General features: G+C 40.3%; 1 protein-coding gene across 6 annotated transcripts; it reads left to right on the top strand.

Annotated features, from left to right (window-relative positions):
* On the top strand, positions 1-24865 carry RCBTB1 (RCC1 and BTB domain containing protein 1). Of its 6 annotated transcripts, none has more exons than XM_021528406.3 (12): positions 1-186; positions 6698-6868; positions 7720-7870; positions 8325-8491; positions 11098-11256; positions 12330-12437; positions 13327-13469; positions 16155-16345; positions 19317-19443; positions 19901-20052; positions 20678-20808; positions 23770-24865. In XM_021528406.3, exons 2-12 carry the CDS (start codon positions 6725-6727, stop codon positions 23908-23910), a joined length of 1614 nt encoding a protein of 537 aa, XP_021384081.1. In that variant the 5' UTR covers positions 1-186; positions 6698-6724; the 3' UTR covers positions 23911-24865. The 6 variants fall into 6 exon arrangements, with proteins under 6 accessions (XP_021384081.1, XP_021384082.1, XP_021384080.1 ...); XM_021528407.2 differs by lacking the exon at positions 1-186 and adding an exon at positions 358-376; XM_021528405.2 differs by lacking the exon at positions 1-186 and adding an exon at positions 693-741.

Raw genomic sequence — 24865 nt, 5'->3', positions numbered from 1 at the left:
TCAGCTCGGGAAGGGCCCTGAGGCGCTGGAGCGGCTCCAGAGAGCCGGGGAAGGCTTTGGAGCAAAGTCTTACCAAGAGCGTCTGAGGGAGATTAGGGCTGAGGGCATCGTTCAGCCTGCAGGAAAGGCGGCTACGGGGAGAACCTCAGCGATCCCTGCGGCTCCCTAGCGGGAGGGTGGAGCCAGGTGGGGATCGGCCTCTTCTCCCACGTAATTTAGCGGCGGGACGGCAGGAGAAAGCCTCAGGCTGTGATTGGGCACTGGAACGGGCTGCCCCGGGAGGTGGTGGAGTGACCGGTGCTGGAGGCGCGCAAGGAAAGGCTGGCCGTGGCACTCAGAGCGAGGGCCCGGCTGTCGCGGTGGCGCTCGGCCGGAGGTGCGGCTCCGGACGCCGCCGGGGCCGCTCCCGCCCCGGCCCGGGGGAAGAGCGGAGAGGGGGACGCGTCACGCGCCCGGCGCGCCCGCGGCGCCCAATGGGGAGCGAGGAGCCGCCCACGTGACGGAGCGCGCGCGAACGGTCAAGAGGGAGGGGGGGCGCTCCCCCCGCCCTCCAACCCGCGCTCGCGCGTCCCTCCGGCGACTCACGTGATGCGGCGCCACTCCGCCGGCCCCGCTCCCCTCCCTCCGCGGTCACGTGCGGCGCGCGCGGCCCCGACGGCCGCGCGGGGCGGCGCGCGCGGCGGCGGCGGGCGGGCGCGGGCGGCGCGCGGGGAGCCCGGCGGGAGCGGCCGCGGGCACCGGGTGAGCGGCGCCGCCCCGGCCGGCCCTCAGGGCGCCGCGGGGGCGGCGAGAGCAGAGAGGGAGGGAGAGTGTCCTCGTCGCCGCGGCAGGGCCGGGGCGGGACCCTCACCCGCGCTCTGGCTCGCCGCCAGCCAATTTCCCCCACAGCCCTCTGGAAGGATCCCACTGCACCTACTTAACGCTGTGTGTTCTTACTGGTTTTTTCGTTTTTATTTTCCTGGTTCGTGGTGTTGCGGTTTATCCTTCCCTTTTGTCGCCGGCTTCCTGGAGCCTGACTGAGGTACCCGGCTGGTCGGGAAAATAAAAGGGGGCAGGAAAAACTCAACGCTTTTTGTTTTTCCTCGCCCGGCTTTCTATGAACACTTAACAGCGATTGTGCGGCTTTTTAACGCTCTTCTAATCTAAAGGAGTATTTGTTTTGTTTTTTTTAAAGGAACTTGCAGAGTTCCAATTTAGAAAATTATTTTAAATTACCACTAAAGGAATATTTACCTATTTTATAAGGAGTTTGCAGGGTTCTGATTTAGAAAGTTCAAGTGACCCGTTTCTGCTGTCCTTCACTGACGGAAGGTAAAATGGGCTTTAGTTGTTCCGACAAGGGGTGGGATTAAGAAAAAAGGGTACAAAAGCATCATAAATGGAAATGTGTTTGGAGCACAGAATATTTTAGGAAAAACTTTAGAAACTGGAAGATGCATTCATTCTTTAGTGCCTTAGTATGAATGTTTCCCCATGAATGCTTATCTCTCTCTCTCTAATGGTCAGATTGGAAAGCAGGCATTGCTTTAGAAGACGTTCTCAGTGAATGGATTTGATAAGTTGCACTAATGGGTTAGTGTAAGGGAAAAAAAAAAAAAAGAAAATGCGAAGTTGTGGTTGTAATTACAGTTTTGTAATTGGAGGTTTGTTATGGTGGGTGGATGACTGTCATCCTCATATGGGTGGTTTCCTGTGGCTAAACCAGTCATGTTCAGTAGCGTTCACGTTCATGATTTTTACTTGCTTGTCTTTCTCAGGGGGTTGCTCAAAGCAAAAAGGGGGTCTGGTTGTTAGACCTTGGATCAGCAGTTCTTTCCTTCCTTTTATGGTTCATTAAAGGCATCTGAAAATAAATTTTGTAGAGGCTTGGAACACACGAGTTTTGCCATAGACATTTTGCTTTCTTAAGGTCCAAGGAGTGCAGTCTCTTCATTGGCAGGGAGAATGCCTCAGTAACATCCCTTGGTTCGTACATCTACTTAATATCAATAGTATTGTTAACGTAATGATGGTATATGGTTTCTGTATTTCTTCTCTATGCCAAAACTTGAAATCAAAAAGTGTGATTTAAGTGTGCCAGTCACTCTGTGTTGTTCTAGAGCCAGATATCCCAGCTTTTGTGTTCTCACTGCTGTTCCTAATTCCCAAAGATAATTAGGAGAAATGAAGGCCTGAGTTTGCAGTTTTTCTGTGCGGGAGTAGGTCTGCCTAGCTGGAATAAAGTGCAACATTGGAGCCTAAGGAGGGAGTGAAATAAACAAGCATGTGATTGTGTATCAGCAGCCTTTGCAAATAGGGGGATAATCTTTGAGGAGTTAACTGTAGGTTTTTTTTGTTGTTGTTGCGAGAACAATTGGTACTATTTCCCTGGTAGGATGTTGTGTTAGGCTATTGTTCTATCCAGCGTGGATTTATTTAGCTGAACTATAAACTCTAGAGCAGTATCTAAAATAATTTTAACAAAGCATTTTGTAAACTCTGACTTTTTTTTTTTTTAAGGCAGGGATTCATGTTTGTCTTTCATGTGCCACTGTGAATCGGTTTGCAGGCTGTTTATTTAGTAAGCAAATTACCGAGGAGGTGAATGTGTAGGCAGCAGATTAACACAACATTTTTGAGGGGCTTGTGTCTCCAAAAGCGTGTGGCTTTTTAAAATTGTGAGCAGATGCAGATGTTTTTCCCCTAATGTTGTGCCTACACCGAGGTCAGTTTCTTTTTCATCACAATATGTGGCCAGTTCAGTTTCCTTTCTTTTAAAAGTTGCCTTTTCCTGCCTATTTTTAGCCTAAGTGAAATTCAAGGAGTGATCTCTGTTTCTGTTCTGAGTTTGGATACTGAGGTTGTTGGATCATTTTGGTGATGGCATAGCCATGAGGTGTTGATGTAAACTCCCTCTGCCGGTTCATTTTGCAGCAGAAATAAAGCTTTGTGTTGTAGAATTGTTTATCTCTGCATCATGCAGCAGAAATTAACAGTTGAGAGGTGGCATGCAGTGTTTCTAAAAGCAGCTTGAGCAACCAGTTTAAGCTCAGGGGTTTTATACTCATAAGGTGTTTAATTGCAGTTAACTTAAGAGCTGTATGTTGAGGTACGACAGATACTCCTGAGCCACTGCTGTCTTGTTGCACACAGAGTCTGAGCAATGGCTTGAAGTTAATATATTGAGAGAGCTATTAGCATGCAGATTGAAATACCTTGACTGCTTGGGGCTCCATCTGGTACATTTGCTCTTACAAACTTCTCAGCTGAGGTGCAGCTCTTGTGCAGTGTATGATGTAGCAGGGTCCTATCAGGTAAAGTAAATAACCTTAGGTGTGAGACCGACACACTGCAGGAAGGGTGAATGAAGGACACTGGGTCTCTTTGTGCTACTGCTTGCAATGCCATGTCTGGAGTCTCTCGGATCATCAGCCTTTTGTGGCAAGGATTTGCCCAGAAGAAACTTTCCACAAGCCTGTCTCCCTCAGATTCAGGCAAATGTTGCGCAGGGATGAAACGTGAGTGTGGTTGGTGTGACAGGTCAGTCGCAGTACCACAGAGCATCTGCTCTTTTGGGAAGTGTGCAGTGTGTCTTACATGATCCTAGAATCAATTTGGTTTCAGTTTTGGTAACACTGAGTTACTTTGCTGAAACCTTCATTTACAGTCCTACATTTAAAAATAGATTTCACTAATACTTTTTTTTCTCACTGTAGACTTTTATTTTTACCTTCCTGTGGCTGCCAGAACTTTTATTGGACAACTAGGAGATTGGCTGGGGTTGTTAAGGAATCTATTTTTAGAGAGAAAAAGGTAGTGCTTCTACCAAGGTGGAGCATTTATTTTCTGTGGAAAATGAATAAATCAACTTTATAGTTGAATGAGTTGAATTGTGCTTTCTATGCACAGTTACAGTTAAGAAACAGTAGTCAGTGTATAAGGCCCGGAACTTTTAGGTTTGTGTGTAATTTCTCTCTCTTAAACAAGAGGATAAAGGAAAACAGCTGCTGTTGCTGCCATAGAAATGTTGAAAGCCAGTGATGGTAGGTACTCCAGCAAATAGCAGAATCTAAGCACAGTAGTTAATATTTCAAGAGTAGGGAAAAGTGTGTCTTTGAGGACAAACAGTACATATTGCATAAAAGACAAGAGAGCGTTTTTTGTTGTTTGGTTTAAGGATTTTTATGTACCTTCATTGGTTGCCAAATCCTGGATAGAGTTTAAGATTGAGATTTATTAAAGAAACAAACTTACCTGTGGCAGATGAAGTTGTCCTTAAGAACCTTTTGAGGAAAACCCCTGAAATAACTGTAGAATTGTAGTAACAGTTGAAATGGCTGAAAATACACAATGTGTTTTTGGGTAAAGCAATGCTAACACCTGTTAACAATTGTAAGGACCTTCACTTGTGGATGGAGTTAATTGCTCATATCTCCATTTTGGGAAGTCTCGTGTGCTTGAAAGCTTTTATATATCAGTATTTGTCTGACAAGATGTCAGGTTGAGCTGTGAGGTGTGGGAAGTGCAGCATCACTTGCATAAGCTTTGTAAGTGCTTGGAAAGGTTTTGTAAAAGAGCAGTGATTAACTGAGTCATAAAGAGCAGAAAAGAAGTCAAATGGATTAGAGACCTAGTGTACAGATCGGGAAGGGAGAGAAAAGGCAGGGCATATTACACTTGTTTACTTTTGGAGTAGAATAGGTTCTCTGGGTGCTATAGAACTTGTCAATTGGCTAGGATATTCTCTAGCAAAATAACAATTTGTCTTCCTTGTCTTCACAGCTTTTGTTGAAAATTACTACAGTGAAGAAAATAGTTTTCTTAATATCCAGGTTGACACGTTTATTCTTTGGCAGTTGTATATTATATGAGGCAAGTTAAATAGGTGAAGTCAGAAGGGACACTTCCTTGGTCTGCTCAAAAGAACAAGTAATTGCTGCCTTGTTTTAATTGATTGATAGTGTCATATGTTAAAAGATTTGCCAAGGTGAGGTGACAAATCTTAGCAGCTAACTAGCCTGTGCTTCTAACTGGACTAGAAATTAAGAAGGCTTAAATGCATCCAAACCTGTTTAGCTGTGTAGAATCTGCTATGCCTTGGCATCAGGTAGACTTAAAAAAGAAAAAAAAAAGCTGTTCTACAAATAAATCTATTATGAATTTGCTGTCTGGAGATTGCAGGTGTTTTCAAGATCTGCTTCAAATGAGAAATGGAAAGTTAAGTCAGGCTCCTAGTAAGAGAGGTCCCTGTAAACAGAGCTGGGTTTATTGGCTCAAAGTTATGAAATCTGATAAGGCAGCAACCCTGCCTGGGTTTTGTGTTAGGATTTTTTTTATGGACATAATTCCACAGTGATCTCAGTGTTTCTCAAACTTTGCTTTTTATTGTTATTATTGCTACTTATTTTCAACTCCCTTCTGCCAAGAAGCATCTGCACTGAGTAACAGTTGCCTGCTGTTGTTAAATGGCTTTCTGAGGCCAAGTCTTGGTTGTCAGCAGTTTGGAGAACCAAGCATCAGAAGAAGAGCAGAGAGGCTGTCTTGTGTTCTCACTGTTACCCATCTGTGGTACCTGGGCATCATCAAGAGATAGCTTGACTTGAAAGCAGCACAGCAAAAAATAGGGGGATTAGGTTGTACTGAAGCAAACAAATGAAAAGAACTAAGCATTGATAGGAGGATGTCATGTGGGTAGGGACTGCAATTCTACCCATGGAATGATTCCCTGCCTTCTTGGTTTTTAGTGTTTTATAATGATTTGTCTTGTCACTGTCGTTCTGTGGAATTCTTCACCTAATGCTCTCCAGATTTCACAGAAGTTGCTGATAGCCCTGGGCATGGATCATAGAGTGTAAGCGGCAGAGTCCCTTCAGGGTGTGAGTGATGTTATGTGCAGGGTTGAATGCCTGGATAAGCTCTGGGTGTTTGTGCTGTCAGCTTTGCTTCTGAGCTGCTGCAGTCGTGTTGAGAAAACTGGGAAGAGGGAGCACTGGAGAATAATGGGTTCTGTACATTTGTGTACATTGGCAAACACCTCTATACCCTGTCATGTTTCCAGCTGTTAATGTGATCCACCTGGTTTCTAACTAACAGATTATGGCAATTTCACTTAATTGTTGTTCTTTGATGTGTTTCACTGCCTAATTACACAAGCTCGTGCTTTCCTGCTCTCACAAATATTTTTTGACCATAACAGCTTTTGATTACACAAGAGATGGCAGATTTGGGTCATGTTCACAACAGCTCCAGCCTTATTTTTATTTGCATGTTTCACATATATATCAACTGCTTGCTTACATGACATTTGTAACTTGCAAGATTACCAAAAAATTCACAAGCGAAAATTTTATAAATTAGAATTGCAGCTGAAATCCCCTTTAAAAATTCCCTCAGAATTCCACTCTGCCACCAGTGGATATTTGTTAGATCACAGATTTTTAATAAGTTTGCTTGTTAAAGAGCATATGTTCAGCTGTATTGGATATAGTTTACTTAAATACCCTGTTAGGAAAAATAATCTGTTTTGCCAGTGACTAGCTTTTTGTTCACCTAGATACATGGAAATACAATTACATATTTCATACAGAACACAATATTTCCTTTCAGAGCTATGTGTCTTTTTTCTTCACATAAAGGAATTTACCTTACTGTCTGTTAATGAATGCACAAAATACTCTTTTTAATAAGCTTTTTGTCATGTTTTTTTTTTTTGTTACAGCAATGTACTCTTGCTTATAGAGGCGTCATGACACACAGCAGCATCATGGTGGATGTAGGCAAGTGGCCAATATTTACCTTACTTTCCCCCCAAGAAATTGCTTCCATTCGGAAAGCGTGTGTGTTTGGAACGTCGGCCAATGAAGCCATTTACATCACACACAGTGATGAGGTGAGCTGGCATCGAGTTGGGCAGCTGCTCCACAATTAACTATATGTTAATAACTTCTCAAAAGCATTATGTAAGATTTGTGTTTTCCAAAACATGGTGGATATAACGTTTGGATTTTGTTTTTTTTTTTTTTTTTTAAGTTTTGTGTGGGGACAATATAAATGGACTATTTAGAAAAAATTTGCGTGACAAAGGCCAGGGTGGATTATATGCACTTTTGAAGACTGGCAGAATTTAAAAGAAGGTGTGGTAGCTCGAAGTTAAGCACATACAGGTATGAAGATAGAAAGTGAGGTTATTGCTTGCTAAGTGAAAAATACCATGAAAGATTATCTGTAGATTTTAATGATTCAGAAACACGTGAGTTAGCATAGTGCTGCTGAAAGAAAATGAGGCAGGTGTTCTGGGGTGTATTAATGGGAAGGTTTCTTGTAAGACTGGGTAGAGAAGGAATTTTTTTCCCCAGAGTCCTGTCAATAGTGCCTGTAGGATGAGTCGCCCATGGTATAGCTCTTTACGTGCTTATGCTTTATTTGCTATTTAGAGTCTGCTTTTAAAAGAAGCAGTTCCACTGCTTCCACTTCCCACAGTTTCAGATTTTTTATGGTGAAGCTTCTGAAAATAAAAAGCCTAACTTCCAAGACTGTATGAATCTGAATAATTCACTCATCAGTTAATATCCAAAGTGCCCTTGTGCAGACTCTTGAGGTTGTTAATTTCCACGTGGGATGTCTCTGGCCCCTGGAGGTCCAAGGTGAAACTCTGTCCCCAGTTAATGAAGACCTGGATATGACCCATCTGTGCATACCTGAGTATAAAACATTTGAAGTGAGTGTTCTTTTTTTTTTCAGGTATTTGTTTTTGGACTGAATTGCAGTAATTGTTTGGGAACTGGAGATAATCAGAGCACAATAGTACCAAAGAAATTAGAAGCCTTATGTGGAAAGAAGATCTCCAGTCTCAGTTATGGAAGTGGACCCCATGTTGTTCTTTGTACTGAAGGTAGAAAATTAACATTTAGTATAGAAACATAAGTTAGAAATTTTAAGTTAAACTTGCATTTAACAGGAATGGATTATGGTGTAATTGTATTAACTTGTTAACTAACTAATGTACACTAAGAGGTTCTTGTTGGTGTTAAGTGGAAGTAAATGGATTTTGTAATTGCTAAAGTTTCCATTTCCACTGTGTTGAGGTTGTAGTGTTTTACTCTGTCACTTATGATGTACTTTGTTTTACCTGTGCGCTTCCAGGTATTTCCACAAGCTAGAGGATATGCTATGACATATGAATATAAAACAAAGTATATAATTTTCTAGCGTACAGATGAGTCTTGCAATAGTTTCAGTTTTTGTTAATGTTCTTTCAATTTCTCATTGGTGTTTTCTAATTTCTTGAAATTCTGTCTTAACCTCCCTGGAATTTTTAATGGTTTTTATCACAAATATTTTTGCAGATGGTGAAGTGTATGCTTGGGGACATAATGGTTACAGCCAACTTGGAAATGGCACAACCAATCAGGGCATTACTCCTGTTCAAGTTTGCACAAATCTGTTAATAAAGAAAGTGGTGGAAGTAGCCTGTGGCTCTCATCATTCCATGGCGCTCTCATTGGATGGGGATGTAAGTTGAAACCTGTTCAAATCTCTTAATCTCCTTGTTGAAGCGAATAGTGGAGGTGACCTTGCAGTTTGAACTTCTGTCTGTTTCTACAGTGTAATTACAAATACAACCTTTTCTTTTGCTGTCTCAAAATAGGGTGTCCTTGTTTTCAGAGCAGACTTGAAAGCAACAACAAAAAAAAAAAAACCAAAAAACCAAACAAAAACAAACAAGAAGAACCTGTAGAAAGACCCCCCAGAAATCAAATTACTAACCCCTCTGCCAAAAAAATAGCAACCCCAAAACCAAGGGAAATGCAACTTAGTAAACTTTTGTCTCTCACAAAGGTGAGACAAAAAAGATGTACCACTTAGAGGTGCGGTGCAAAATGTAATCTATTTGCTTGCAGTTCTGTTAGTTAGAGGGTGTGTTGAATTTGAATTTACTGGGTTAGAATTTAGTCCTTTTCTTGTAGAAATGTTTTGCATTTCCACACTGGTGCTGCACAAGAATGTTGCTCTGCACACTTCTGAATACCTTGTTGTGTAACTAGCTAATGAAAGAGCACTTGGTTTATATCCAAGTCTGCTTCATGCTGTTTGTGTGGCTTCAGGCTACATGTCATGGGAAACACATGCAATTAGTTTCCAGTTATGCAGATTTGACCAATGTATGCACAGTGGAAAATCTGGTTTCAGCCGTGCACTAACAAAAGAACTCTAATTTGAAAACCTTTTAACAATGAAAAGGGAAACTACAGCTCTTCTCATCCTGGTAATCTGAGCATGTCTGTGTTGTGGTCCAGTATGGAATAATAGTGCAACAGAAATACCAAGTATTTTAAGGGTAGGAAAGAGATTGGGTTAAGTGATCTGTGTTTTATTTGAAAGAACAGCCTACACTTAGGAAAGATTTTGTGCTGTCATGTTTGACTTGGTTAAACTATATAACCTAGTGAGCATGCAGGAAGGAGAGGATGTTGATGCATTACTTACACTAGAGGTGCCAGCTGCTGTGTGGTAGCTGCCTGTGAAGGCCATGCTGTTTCTTGTCATAAATGTCATATGCTTGAAATCTCAGTGGAAGCAGGGAAATGTCTTTGTGTTGACCATGGAGTTGGTATTTGCAGCTGGCTCACCTGTGTGGCTTGTTAATGCACCTTGCAGTAACTTGGTCTGTTTGTACTCTGGGCTTTTACCAGAACTGAGTGCACTGAAAGCAGCAAAATGTGTTAAGCAGTGTTATAGAAAGATTTGACTGCCAGCCCCCTTGTGTCCTAATAAGCCTGAAGCCTCAGGGAGACACTGAATTTGGAAATACTTGTGGAAATACCTGGCATAATTGGTTGGCATGGTTCAGTGCAGTTTTAATGCAGTGCAAATTTAGAAAAGAAATATTTTAATGATAGAATTAAAGGAATGTAGACATTCATGCTTCTCTGGCATGTCCTTTGGCGTTTTGATCTACCTTCTGAGATTCTCTACCTAAATATTTGCTGTTATTGAAATTACTTTAAAGTATCTTCAAATATTCAGTAGGGATCAAAGATCTAGCAGTTAGAAGTAACAAAAAGCAAAGGATGGATTCTTTATTTTGTTCATGTTATTCGTTGTAAATGAGTTGTGTGGATGGAGGGTCTCTTATTCTTGTCTGTGGTGGGTTGGAGTTTTTTTTGGTGCTGATAGAGGTGTTCATTTTTAATTATTTTTAAAGACTTAGTTTGGTGTTGCAGTAAACAGGCTGCTTCTGGGACCACAGGATGTGTCAGCTTCTCATGAAGGGTACCTGTCAGTGTGCTTGTACTGCCAAGCATGTCTGTGGGAGGTTTTCCATGAGGGCAAACTTTTGAACTGGATGAAGCGCCAGAGAATAAACCATCAGAAACAGTTTTATGCCAAGCTGTGGGCATGTATACATGTAATAAAAATTGGAGGCACCAAAAAAACCACAGAGTTAGTGTTTTTTTAATACCAAATTCCCTGTCTTTCTGACTTTCAGATAAAAGGAACTCGAATTTTTGCTTGTATTAGTGCTAGTTTGCCATAAGAAACTTTAAACTGACAAGAAATTGTGGATTTTTTTTGTTAATGCCACTGTATGAGAGAATTCAGATACTGTGAAATGTGAACTGATAAAACCCTGCTCTTTCACAGCTCTTTAAAGATGTAGAAGAGGCATGAGTGTCCAGCAATAAACCTGGTTTAGAGTTCTTTGAAGAAAACTACATAGCTCTAAACTGGGAGTTAGTGTGTCTGGGAAACAAATGATGTTGTGGCTTGCATTCCTTTTCCCAACATAATGAAATTATGAAGACAATCACTATGCTCTTTGCTTTCAGTCTGACTTGTATTTAATATGGAAATACTAAATCCTTTTGTTTTCTGTTTTAGTCAGATGCTGTCATTCTTTTGTAATAAGCTAGAAAAAGTGCTATATTCCTATTTGCTAAGTGAGTCCTAATGCTGTTTATAATTTTTTTCTATTGAAAACGAACATGTCTGTTATGTCAGTTTAAGTAGTATAGTTTAACCAATCTGGTGCTGCCTACAGGAAGATTATCAATTTGCTATCATTGCTATCATTAAGCTTTAAACTGTGTGGCTTTGTTTGTTTGTTTTTATGGACAGCTGTATGCTTGGGGCTACAATAACTGTGGTCAAGTTGGATCTGGATCTACAGCCAACCAGCCAACTCCTCGCAGAGTTTCCAACTGCTTGCAGGGTAAAATTGTAGTTGGCATCGCTTGTGGCCAGACCTCCTCCATGGCTGTAGTAAACAATGGTGAGGTAAGTGCTGCTGCTGCATTCCCTCATTCTCTGTTAACCTGCGTCTGCCAAGTTAGTGTCTAAATATGGAGAAATGCTGGCAGGGAGTGCTCAGGGTAGGGCTGTTATTGATAGAGTTATCCTGATAACTTCTGTGAACCAGCTGCAGCAAGACACTGCAAGTAACCGGAGATGCAGTCTTTCAATATTGCTTCTTATGGCAAAGACTGTATTGAAACACAATTCTTACTGAGTCTGCAACTGCAAGAATTTGAACAGTTGTATTAACCATATCTGTCTTCATGTTGCAATTACTTAACATAAATTATGTTCAATTCTTTCAATTAATTATATTAGTTTCAGCTTATTTCTTTAAAGTATGCACAATTAAACAGTTAACTTTTCTGCAAGGATACATTAGCTGATCCTGTTTTTTAAACACATTGCTTAATTACTAGCAACAAACCCAAAGCATTCTTTTGAACATCGCCTTCCCATTGTGCAACTGTTCCATTTGACATAACTTTATGGTGCTATCTTGCTTTTAGGTATGAACTGTAACCTCATTTCACCAAACAGAGGGTAGTATGTCCTTGTGAATGGAAGGACTGCAAAGTACTGGCAGCTGAGATAGGTTTTCATTGTACTTACATATGTCATCATGTAACAAAACTAAAAAAACAATTAGAGATAAACTGGGGACTTCAATTTAAACTGATCAGCAGAATAACTAATTTAATGTTCCCAAAAAAAAAAAAAAAAGGGAAAGTAATAAGGAGAAAGGATGGCATAAAAGTCAAAGTGTTCATGCTATGGGAGAGATTTTGGTGTAGGGTAAATTTATTGCAAAATTCCTAGTACTTCAAAGACATGTTTTTTAACTTCTTTAAAAGGTAAATGCGGGGTGGAGAAGTTGAGTGCAGTAAGTCATTGCAGTTTACTTAATATCTTTCAACTTTCTCTGTATTGCTCTTCAAATAGCACACAATTTTTTAACAATAAGTACTTTTCTTGGCTTGTGCTTGATACTAAGTCTTAAGTGCTCCGTACTCCTGGTGAAGAGTGACTTAATTTTGTTTTCCTTGTGCACTCAGGTTTATGGCTGGGGTTACAATGGCAATGGTCAGCTCGGCCTGGGGAACAACGGGAACCAGCTGACGCCGTGCAGAGTGGCAGCGCTGCACAGTGTCTGTGTGCTCCAGGTATGCCCAACGTGGAAGTGAAAGTGCATTCCTGCTGCTAGCTTCTGCTGGAAACCTCTCCTTGCGGTATTATACCTGCTTCTAGATTTCACTAGTTCCAATGCTGAATTTTTTTTAGCTACAATGAATTATGTTTTGCTTATACAACGTGCAAGTAAGCTGTGAAATACTTGCTTTGGTAATTGCTTGGAAGGATTTAAAGTTAGCTACTGTAACTACTAGTAAAATATGATGGGGATACAAATTGCATTTTGTTACAAAGTTAAATGAAATGTGCTAGTCTAAGACAAGGGGAATCAGCTATTCAAATTTGTGCTCAGTATTCTAATTCTAGTGTTCTAATTAGTCCTTTAGAAGCAAGGGGAGAGAAAAGAAGACGTGGGGGTGGGTTTGATTGTTTGGGGATTTGGTTTAGTTTGGTTTATTTGGATTTTGTTTGGTTTTTTTTTTTTTTCTAGCTAGACTATCAAACTAAAATTTGGGATTTCCTGGGTTTTTGGGAAGGTATGCTGGCTGTTGAACTGCAGCTCTCCTCATTACAGTGTACTCATATTACATGGTATTCAGAATAATCCAGTACCTTCAGAGCATTGCAAGATGTGATGAAGTTCAGTGTTCCTCATGTGAAAAGAAAGCGGGTAGCATCTACTGTCTAATGTGCAGTAAGTTACTTGGGAGTAGCCAATTAAATTAATGAAGCTGAGACTTGTGCAGTACCTACAGCCAGCATACCTTGTGTTAGCTGCAAATGGTGAGAAGTATCACATTGTGGTGCTGAGTGCAGAATGCCTGAGATACTTACCAAGAGCTAGGCGAAGGTAATGTGCGCGATATTTTGTTTTTCATCTGTGTTTGGTTCAGGAGTAACGCTGTATACATTTACTTACAGATTGCCTGTGGCTATGCACACACTCTAGCACTAACAGATGAGGGCTTGCTCTATGCCTGGGGAGCTAACACTTACGGGCAGCTGGGGACTGGCAATAAAAGTAACCAGCTCAGCCCTGTGCAGATCATGATGGAAAAAGAAAGGTAATCTTGCTCAAGCTTTTTCTGGATTGATAAAGTCTGAGCATGTATTATGCTGTCTCTAGCACTGGAAGCATGCATTTGTAGGGCTTGGTGGATTGTTTTCCTGTTTTAATGTTAAAAATGTGGGAAAGGATGGCAATTTACTGTTTACAATGAGCTTTTTGCTGTCTGTTATGGTTATTGAACACAAACACACTTTGCATTTACCTGATACTGAAAGATAATGAAAAGTGTTATGCTGTTCTGTATATGGTTCCATTGCTTAAAACTGGAGCTATGAAATCAACAAGCCAAACCATGAGTTGGGGTCTACATTAAAAAAAAAAAAAAAGGAAACACCACCTTTGTAAGAAGTGACATGTGAAGAAAAACAATTTTTGAAAGGTTTAAAATAGTCCACCATGAAAACAACTCAATTTGCAAGCTTGCTTGAGCTAAGGACAGTACCCATTTTTATTACCAGTTAGTAGTTTGTAGTTTTTTAGTTTCCTGGACTCATAAAAGAATGAAGCTAACCCTTGTCAATCCTCTTTCATCATCCTCATATTTGGGGCTACCTCTTTTGCTGCTCACCTACAAATGTGGGCCTTGGTCTCATTCTCTGGGCCCTTGTGGATACCTACACATTAATGTACCTTGTCCTGGTCTATAGATGTCTTAATTTGCAATCTGCTCTTAACTAGGAAACACTTCTGCTTTGTTTTTCTCCTCCATTTGGGAAGTCATTGCTATTTTTTCTTGTTTGTCCCACTTAGCATTAAATTAAAAGCTTCACAGTATTGAGAATGTTTAAGAGCTTAAAAAATGGGGGGTGGGGAAAGAAGAAAGGAACTATCACAATAAAAACCACTGAAGTAGGGCTGGTTTGTCTGCGAAGGAACTGACACTAGTGAAGGAAAATAAAATATTCTATAAAAAGCAGTGAAAGAGAAATGTGTATGTTTGCAGATCAGCTTTGTTTAGTTAGTGATTTATTTCACGAGTGAACTAAGGGGAGCTATTGCATTTAGAACTGAATGTGAACTCAAGCATGGGGTTATAATAAAACTGGCATTTGTTCAATGGATGAAGGAGGGGGGAAATACCATAGAACTTCTGCTTGGGATCTAAGGGAGAGATAAGTCACTCGAACTTACTCATCTTGCTTGACTTGGCTCCCTTGGAAACAGTGCTAAAAGCAGGTCAGCTGTCATTTCCAATGAAGCACATTACTGCTGCTCCTGATCTTTCAGTTTATGTAGTTCTTTTGTCATTTATATTTAATGCTAGCAGCAGTTACTTAGGAGGTTTCATTTGGTGATGTCTTGAAAAATATTGCACATACAGTGTGTAAGAAATGTTTAGACTTTATTTTGTGTTAACTCAGAAGAACAGCTGTGAAGGTCAGCTTCCTGAATTTTGGTGTTAAATGCATGTTTAACATGTTACCCTGTAAATGTACCATATGAAGTACATGTTCTGCTGTACTGCTGAAGTATAGTATAGTCTTCAAAAAGAAGAATCTTTTCTGCTAAGAAAAGAAGATTTGGAGAAGGAAGTAGTTTAGCTTGATAGCTGTGATAAAAAGCAAGTTGTCCCTAAAATAAATACTCTGTGTCTCACAGAGATGTTGCATAGAGGTTCATAAGTTGATAGAAAACTGATTGGTTGTTTTACACTGTTATCTGCCAGAAATTATTGGTGCATATACTAAAAGTGATGTAGATTCTTTGAGTTTTGTCTTGAAATAATTTTTGCACTTAAAATGTGAACATTGTTCTAAAACTTTTTTTTGTTGCCTAAAAATCTTCACGGGCATTGTTCTGTAAAGGAACACACATTTGATTCCTTGGAAAGATATTTGTTTGTCCTGGTTGATGTGTATCTGGCACAAAAGCATGAAATCCTCTGATGTGTTTTTACCACAGAGAAGAAACAGGAAAGCATAGCTTTTATTTTGAACACGGGAACCGTCCCTGTTTTGCTTGTCACATGCACAGAAACTCTGGCAATGTCTTTGTGGTGTTTTAATTAGAATTGTGTTCCTTCTGAGTTCTTGAAATGTTTCAGATAAGAATCTAGTGGATTGCTTGAACAATGGGAGAACAGAATAGATAAGTGAGCATAAGCAGCTTTAGTATTTTAAAAAACTGTGAGGTGGGTGAAAGGACTGTGTAGACTGTGTTTAAAAACAACCATAACTCTTAAAGGATTCATTCCTCTCAAATGAAGCACTGTTTCATGTTGAATTCCAGTGCTGAGAAAATAAGCTTAACAGCAAAATAAGAAGTCTAAAGTACAGGCAGTGGGTCAGATCTGTCAACCTACAAAAATCAAATTGAAAGGAGGTAGAAGAAATTTCTTCTTGAGAATAAGTTTCTGATGTGTGTTGGCTTTAAGGGGGAAAAACAAAACTTTTTTTCTTCATCCCCTTTCCTATGGTTATGAAAAAATAGGAGGAAAGTAAATTGATAAGAATTACATAGTTAAAGCAATATCTAATTACAATAAAATCTACAAACAATCTCAAAATGTAATTGTGGGATTTTTTTAATACCCATTCAAGCAGTATCACACTTTGGCAGGACGAAAACCCAAGTACAGGAATGCTGCTGCATAGTTTGCTTGGCTGTTATTTTGGTGAGGCCTTTGGGAAGTCCCTCGGTTCCGTACCTGCGAGCGCCTCACCTGTTTCTCGCGCCGCAGGGTTGTGGAGATCGCCGCCTGCCACTCGGCGCACACGTCGGCGGCCAAGACGCAGAGCGGCCAGGTGTACATGTGGGGCCAGTGCCGGGGGCAGTCCGTCACCTTCCCCCACCTCACCCACTTCGCCTGCACGGACGATGTGTTCGCCTGCTTCGCCACCCCCGCTGTCATGTGGCGCCTGCTCTCCGTAGGTGAGCTCCAGCTCCCACAGTCCCAGTGTCCCCTCATGATTAGTATGGCATACTGCTTCCCTGGCAGGCTCCTGTTTTAAGGAGGGAAGCTTGGCAACTCGGTGGCTAGTTGTTTCTTCCTTCTGAAGGAAACAGTCTATTTCAGCAGCTGGGGGTCCAGGGTAGGGTTAGAAAGATTGTTTGCCAGTGTGCATCCAAAGCAAACCCTGTTTTACCATTGCACAATGAATATTGTATATTTCTTACATTTGTGTTGTTTGAACTCCAGTTCAGGTCCAGAAAGGAATCCTAAGTCATTTAACAAAACTTTGGGGATTTATTCCTCTTAAAACTATTTCTGCTTGGAAGACTACTCCTGAGGCTTGTTGTTTTGGTAACTAACAACTTTGGCTTTTAAGTGTCATCTGTAGCTTTTCCCTCATTAGTATTTGCCCTTCTAGGAGTGAAGCTTTCCCCTATGTTTTCTTGTTTTGAAAGTAACAGATTTTTTAGTTTTCATTTTGTATGATGATTTGTCTCAAGTTTATTTAGTTTGACTTTCCTTAAAGATGGAAACTATTACATGTAAGTAATAGTCCCTACGAAACAAGACTTGTATAATTGCTTTTTCTGTTGGAACTCTCATATACTGTCTTGGATTACTCTGTGGGATTCAGTCTTTGTGTCCAAAAAATAAGCTCAAACTTTTTTTTTTTTTTTTTTTTTTTAATTTTTATTGATCCACATACTGCTAATTCTTATTTGAATCCAAATAGGATGTAAAGGGCTTAGCTTGCATTTCCTGGAAAACATGAAGGTGTTTTCATGTTCAGAAAAATAAGGATGTTTCATCTTTCATCTGCTGCCTTAGTTCTCAAGATGTCTTAGGACATCTAATCTGTTTTCATATTGACAACAGAGCCTAATTTTGTTAGTCCCTGTATGGAATTGTTTTTGGGGAGTGATGGATCACATCCCAGGTAGCCTCTCTCCAGTTAAGTCTCTCAGATTTTACTGTTGCATTTGGCTTATCCTAACCCAGCTTCTCTGTGATAACTTCTCATTTAGCATGTTACCACATTTGTAAAGGTCCAGGTAGCAGCATCTCACCTGTAGGGGAGAACTGAGTAGAGTTACTAAAGAGAGAAGATTAACTTTGAGCAGTCTGCTCCTGAGTAAATCTAAATCTGCTTTTATCTCATTTGTCACTTTCTCCATTCTCTAATCCTCTGCAATATGTGCTGGTCTTGTTCTCTCTTGCCTCCATTCTTGTGGAGGTCTGATGGTTGTCCAGTCTGTTGCCTTTTGCTAATAGTGTGAGCTGTTTAGATGACATCTCTCCTTGGTGTCAAGTCCCTTGTTTTTATGAAGTATTCCAGACTGAGTATAGCCAGGTGTTTGACCTCTATTACCTGCACTTTAGTGCCTCTTAGTCTTTGGGGATTCTTCCCCACATACTCTGGCAATCTTTAAACTGAATATTTAAATTAAAAAAAAAAAATTAATGCTGTGGGTATTTTTAAATCTCAATTTTCCATATACATATCTTCCTTTCCTATCTGTTTTAATCACACAGGAGTAAACACCTCTTTTTTTCTTATGTTTGTTTGTTTGGGTTTTTGGGTGTTGTTTTGTTTTCTTAGGGAGAGCTAATTCTGCATAAAGGTTATTGTTCTGCTTAGTTATGATGTCTCTGCCCAAAAGTGAATCAGCCACTCAGGATTGGCTGGGGTGAAATAAAAATTTGCAGAACTGAAAGTATTTGGAGTGAAAGTTGATCTGCATAGCTTAAGCTAAGCTCATGACCTAGCAAAAAAGATCACATGAGCAAATGCAAAGGGATTGGAGCATGGTTTAGTTAGGCCAGAGGCGATGCAGTTTCTGTGGGTGATTTGTGTAAGTCAGAGGAGTGCAAGGTCTTCTGTGGCGTAGGCATGACTTGCCAGTTCTGAAAAGTTTGTTCCAGCAGTATTTCTTCTTAAATATGAAATAATTTCATGTCCCTAATGGTGAAGAGTGATGTGCAGATTGTATATAGATGAACACTATGCAGTCCTGTGGGACACAGAAGACCGATTGCATCCCATTTAGTAGAAATCCATTTCTTTTTCTTTTCCATGCTTCACTTCTTAGAAGCCACATGCTTTGAAACACACTTTTAAGATGAATCAAAATAATGGGTCAAATTAAGTTTTCTAAAACTTCAGAGGCCTTGCTTTACCAAAAGCCTCAGATAAATTGTGCTGCAATTCCTGTATGATTTCTAGAGACACAGAACGAGACCTCTGTGGGACCAGTGCCACAGGCTTCAATAGAGAGCTGTGGTATCTCTGCTTTAATCTACTTCCAGAGAAGCTGAGGTTCTGTGTCCTTGGTTGTACCTTCAGCAGATTCTGTGTTGTTGTAACTGACTCATAAACTGAGTAATTGGTGTCAGTGATCATTCATGTTAATGAGCCCTGGCAAAGACCTCATCAGCCTGCAGGCTATATCCAATCTGCCAGCACAGAAAGGTGACCATGTGGTGACCTGTTTTCTTTTTAGGCTCAGGAGTGCTGCAGGCCATGTCCCCGGGGAGTTCAGGGGTGTTGCAGACTCCCATTAGCAGCACTGTGCAGGTCAGGGGGATGAGCTGAGCCATCACAAGCACTGAGCTGCCCAGAGGCTGGGAATGTCATGGGTAGGGCCCACATCGAGACAGAGTTCTCCAGGTACTTCCCTTAGTGCTGTGCTACCTTTGTGCAATGGGATGGAATGGGAACTGCTGACCACTGCTGCCTGTAGCTGTTGTGGAGCAGCCCTTTCCAACAGGAAATGCTATTGGATTAATTAGTCCTTCCAATTTTGCTACTTAAGCCAGTGGATCCCTGACACAGACCTGTTTTTCTTGATATACTCTTAGTTGAGTTTCAAGCTTTAGTTAGTGATGTATATGTTCCATTTAAGATACTTTCAACATCTTGTTTTGTTTGTTTTGAAATTGTTTCTGTAGAGCATGAAGATTTTTTAACAGTAGCAGAGTCTCTGAAGAAAGAGTTTGACAGCCCAGAAACCTCAGACCTGAAGTTCCGTGTGGATGGAAAGTACATCCATGTCCACAAAGCTGTTCTGAAAATCAGGTAGTGGTTGTGTTTCATAGCTCTTATTTGTACAGAACAAACTTAGGATGTCATCAAAGGGGCAAAAAAAAAAAAGTAAGAGGGAAGGAGGGACCCCTAAACCTGTAGTAGGTAGCATCCATTAAGCTTTAAATGAAGAGATTGTAAAAGGGGTGGTCCACATTAATTTTTCACTGAGCCTGCTTTTCCTGGAATAATAAATTCTGTTAAGTTGGTCTGACTGCAGTGTATACACAGGTGTTTCTGTAGTATGGATAAAATAAGAGGTTTTTTTAAATGCATAATGAAATCTACAGTGTTAGGAACCAAAATATGGACTGCTGGCCCTGATGGGGCATGGTAAAATATTTGTGAGTATTGCAGAGTGCCCCAAATATCTGTTTCAGGGGGATTGTAATGTACATTCTTATATGTGTGTGTGTATAATAGTGTTCCAGAGGCTGTCTCTGTCTCCTAGGTGTGAACATTTCAGAACCATGTTCCAGTCATACTGGAACGAGGATATGAAGGAGGTGATAGAAATAGACCAGTTTTCCTACCCTGTGTATCGTGCCTTTCTTGAGTACTTGTACACGGACAGTGTTGACCTCCCGCCTGAAGATGCAATAGGTACTGCTGATGGGTCAGAAAGCAACATCCAGAAAAACTGGGGCAGGGCATGCAGTATAAGTGACTAAATACAGGCTTCTAGTCTAGCATATAATGTGCTTTACTGCTGATTAATTAAGCTGTCTTTACAATGCTGTTGTAGCAAATTTAACTACCGCAAAAATGGTGTATATTTAGAAGTAAACTATGAGCAGTTTGGTCAAGGCTGGGAGAGAAGCTATTTCTCTGGGTGAAAATATTTGCATATTTTACTAAATTGAGTCAGTTACTGTTTGGCATACTATCAAAGAATCTCAGTAGATCTAATGGGGAGGAAACTTGGACAGCAGAGCAATTACAGCAAGCTGTAATTCAAGCGCATTTCTTGATAATAGTAGATTATTATCCATGTTGTGGTGCCTGCCACTAGGTATGCAAGTCAGTAGGACGGCATTCATATTTACAGAGATTAACAGGAGTACAGAACGAGATAGTAAAAAGCCTTTCTTTGCTTTTAATCTGCATTTTCTGAATAGTAACCTGCTTTTACATTATAGAGATACATAGCTTTGCAGAAGCAGAAACAGATGTTGAAAGAGCAGAGGTCATTTTACAACTGACTGATACGATGATGTTTTAATTGCAGGACTTTTGGATTTGGCTACTTCATACTGTGAGAACAGACTGAAAAAACTGTGTCAGCACATTATCAAGAGAGGAATTACTGTGGAAAATGCATTTTCATTGCTCTCTGCTGCTGTCAGATATGATGCAGAGGTAAACTTCTAAAGTTCAATCTCTTAAATGGGTGGCTGCTTCCTGACTTAAACTACAGAGATAAGCAGCTGGTTACATTTTCATATAAGCTCTCTCTTACTTTCATTTAATACTATTTGCCATTTTCAGAATTTGAGAATCTTGGGCTTGCACCTCATGGCAAATACAGTTTTTGTATCTCATTTTTTAAGTTTTAGTTTTTCCTTATAACCAGTACTGGGAAGGTGAACTAGTACGCAGATATTTCTGAGGATGAAAGTACTAACTCAAAAACAAGGGGAGAGTGTAAACAGAAAGAAAAAGCAACATAATGAAAAGCAGGCTTTTAAGCCTTAAGTTACTTATTTGTAAGGCTGTGTGTTGTGTGTGATGACATGGTGGTAGGTTGGTGTTTGAGTGCATTTGGGATTTTTGGTTTTTTTGGTTGGTGGGGTGGGGTTTTTTTGGCTTTTTTGTTTTGTTAGGTACAGATACACTTCCAGTTTTCAGAGTATGCTAATGAAGTGTCAGGCTAGGAACTATTTCATGGGCCTTATAAATGTTGATGACAGAGTACATTGTATGAAGAGGGGAGTGAAGCCTCCTCACTGTGGAATGTCTGACTTCACTAGTAGATCCCTAACATGCTGCTTTAGGAACTAATCAGGAAGTATTCCTGGGCTTGCTTTGGCTGTTTGTGTTTGTGTCCATTGTGTTGGCAACTTTGCAATTGGTTGGTTTTTGAACTTGCTACTTATGTTTATAAAGCAGTTTTTTGGTACTCAGTAAATCCACTTACTGCTTTTTCTTGTGCTTAATTTCCAGCAGCTGGCATGCAGCCTGCCCTAACTTATTTCAGAGCCTTGAAGCCTTGATGCTTGTTTGATAGATCTTACCCAAAGGCTGTGTTAGTGTCTATGTTGTGGCTTTTGATGTACTGTGAATAGTGATGTCTTTCATAGAAGTTCTTCAAAAATAGGAAGATTCCCATGTTTTGTCCCCCAAAGATGGTTTGCAGGATGGGTCTTTGGTGTGTGATTGATTCTGCCTGTAAGGGCTGTAAGAAATCCAGTTACTTTGCCTCACCTGTGCCTCCTTAGCTAAGTCAAATTAGAACCATAGGCTTCAATGCTGCTTCCAGGAGAGAATGGGTGATGCTGAGGGGTTGGGCTTTATCAAAAAGTTGGGTTTACATGCTGCAATGCTGGCAGGGGGCTTGGAATTGCTTGGCTGGTGTAGTCCATTCAGGGGGGTGTGTGCCTGGAAGACAACACTTAAAAAAAGCTGCTTCAATAATTTAAAATACCTCCATGACTCCTGCAATTTCTTTTGGTGACAGACTGAAGTGGCTCAAATTAGGTCAGGGCTAACTTCTCATTGTAGCTTTTAAAATAATCCTTAGGTGTACCTTGTGCCTTTATTCACCTAAGTCTATATTAAGTCCAGTTTGCTGGGAGCTCATCCATCTGCAAACGAAACTTAGCCTTTCTTTTTATACAAAACTTTTTATTTTCCAGAGTTACTAATACTACAATAATTCTGTTTATTGTATGCTTCTGTTGCATTGACTTGGAATATGAAGTTTTTAATAAAGCAGTGCAAAATATTGTAATGTGTATGATGTAATTTTCTTTAAAATGCTAGTTAATTCTGTTATTAAAAAATACCACAACTGTCAGTGTTCAGTTCTAATAAGCTTGTCTTTCTTTGTTGCACAGATGCCACACAAGTCAAGATCTGCAGCTTCAGAATGCCTGGTTTTAGGCCAGGATGTATTTTTATATTATTGTTGTGTCAAGAACTGGCATTGGCACACACAGTTGCTCTAGTGACAGTATTGACCTTAAGAGAAAACATGAATATTCAGTCTTTCCTACCTCATGGGGCTTAGAGTTTCTGCAAGTTTGTTATGCCTTCCTGCAGTTCCCAGTCTGCTGAGCAGCCAAGGAAGGGTGTGTTGTCACATACAGAGTCCTACAAACATCTACTAAAGAAATTAGAACGATGTGAGCAGTTGCCCTTTTGTCAGGGCTGCAGCATCCTCCTTAGAGCAGCTTAGATCTGCACCACAGAGTAGACTTCCTTCTCAAAGGAGGAGTTGGAAATAATCTGAGTGGGAAGTGTTCTGTGGGGAACCTTACATTGACAAGGACTGTGCCTTTTTTTTTTTTTTTTTTTTTTTTTTTTGTGCTCTTTAAGGCATCCTCTCTGTCTGACATCACCTGGGTGCAATGAGGGTTGTGAGGGTTTTTTAATTATTACATGGGAGGCACTTCCAAGTAAACTCAAATATCCAGAGCCCACTTTCTGCAAGGATTGCTGTGCTGCACTGTGTTCCAGTACTGCATTTGAATGACAGCCCTGTGAAGTACTTTGTAGCAGAGTCTGTTTCTAATGCACAGAAAGACCTTCTGCCTAATCTTTACTGTACAATCTATCCAGTCAGGATACACCTGCACTGAGCCTGGGGGACATGGACCTTGAAGGCTCTAGCTAAGCCTTTCAAGAAGCAGGAAGGAAGTCAAGCAAGCTTACAAATAGATTTGTTCATACTGTGAAAGGGAAGAGCTGAGTTTTCTTTATCCATAGTCTTGGTTATACATCATTACCCCAAGATCTCCTATTTACATGAGAGTTTCAAAGTTGTCAGAGAATGCAGCTGAAACTCTTCAAGTGTGAGAACTGAAAATAATATATGGCTCAGAACAGCTGTTTTTTGTGACTGCTGCTGTATAGTGAGAAACAAATTTTGGTTACTTCCCCTTGTAACTGCATTTATGTAATGATATATGTGGGTAGAACCATTATTTTCTGTTGCATTTACATAGTGACTGTTGGGGGGAAACACTGACAGCCACTGGGTGTGTTTGTCCAATTCGCTGCAAAAATAAAATATAAACAGGGATTTGTGCCTCAATTATATTTTTTTGTGATTGAAAGCAAAGATAACATTTCTTCTTTTTGTTTTTCCCCCCTCTTTAGGATTTAGAGGAATTCTGCTTTAAGTTTTGTGTCAATCATTTGACAGAAGTGACACAAACTACAGCATTTTGGCAAATGGATGGTCCCCTGCTAAAGGAATTTATTGCTAAAGCCAGTAAATGTGGAGCCTTTAAGAACTGAAAAAATGAGGCCGTAAGTCAAGGTGTTTGTGGGGTTCTTTTTCCAGCTACAACATAACTGTGTGGGTCCAGGCAAGTGTTATGTGGTCTCTTCCATCACAGAATGTGAAAGGCCACAGTAAAAACAAATGTTTTCAGTGCTCAAGAGTGAACTGTTGTAAAAACGTCAAGCAAAATACTCACTTGCATTTAACAAACCTGGATGCTGGATCCAGCTGAAGTATTCAGACAGAGAGGAAACGCTGCAGTGTGCAAAGGATTCCAGCTGGCGTTCCGGACTTGCCTTTCCAGCCTAGGAAATCTCCATTCTAGCACCGCCTGCTTATATTTCCATTTTACTGTTTGGGGTAGGAAAATTGTCTGACCTGAGCCACTGAATGATGTCACTTAAATCATTAACTCCCTGGGATTATAGAGAAGCAAATGGCATGGTAATCTCTTCCTGCATTTGCATGATTGTGAATGAATTGGCCATTTGCTGCGTATAATTAACCAAGTGTATCCAGTACTTCAAGTGTGCAAAAATGACGTATCTTCAAAGCCTACATAAGTGACTTTGAAGAAAGGAGTTATTAGGGAAACTAATTTGAAGTAAATCTCTATATTTGGGTATATTTTAATATAAGTTGTAATGTGTACTGTGTAATCTGTTCAAGAAATATTTATAACGCTTAATGGAAATAATTCCACTCTTCAGTGTCTTCAGATTACATTGGTTCCCTCAGAGGGGGAAGGGAAAGCTGTGTGGGATTTTGCTTTTTATTATTGTCTAAATTTAAACTACATGTAATAAAAATCACTTTTTTGTACCTCTTCACTAGCAAACTTTGGATTTTGAAGCACCAGTACTGCAAGCTTTTTATGTTAGATACAGCATCTAAGTTGCTTCATTTAAAAAGCTTCATCAAAACAACAAAGGAAAACCCAAATAAACAACAAATAAAGCCAAAAGCCAA

This window comes from Lonchura striata, chromosome 2, assembly GCF_046129695.1.
Source record: "Lonchura striata isolate bLonStr1 chromosome 2, bLonStr1.mat, whole genome shotgun sequence".
Taxonomy (NCBI): Eukaryota; Metazoa; Chordata; class Aves; order Passeriformes; family Estrildidae; genus Lonchura; species Lonchura striata.
Note: the sequence above shows the minus strand (reverse complement) of the source record. Positions and strands in the feature narration are given on the sequence as shown.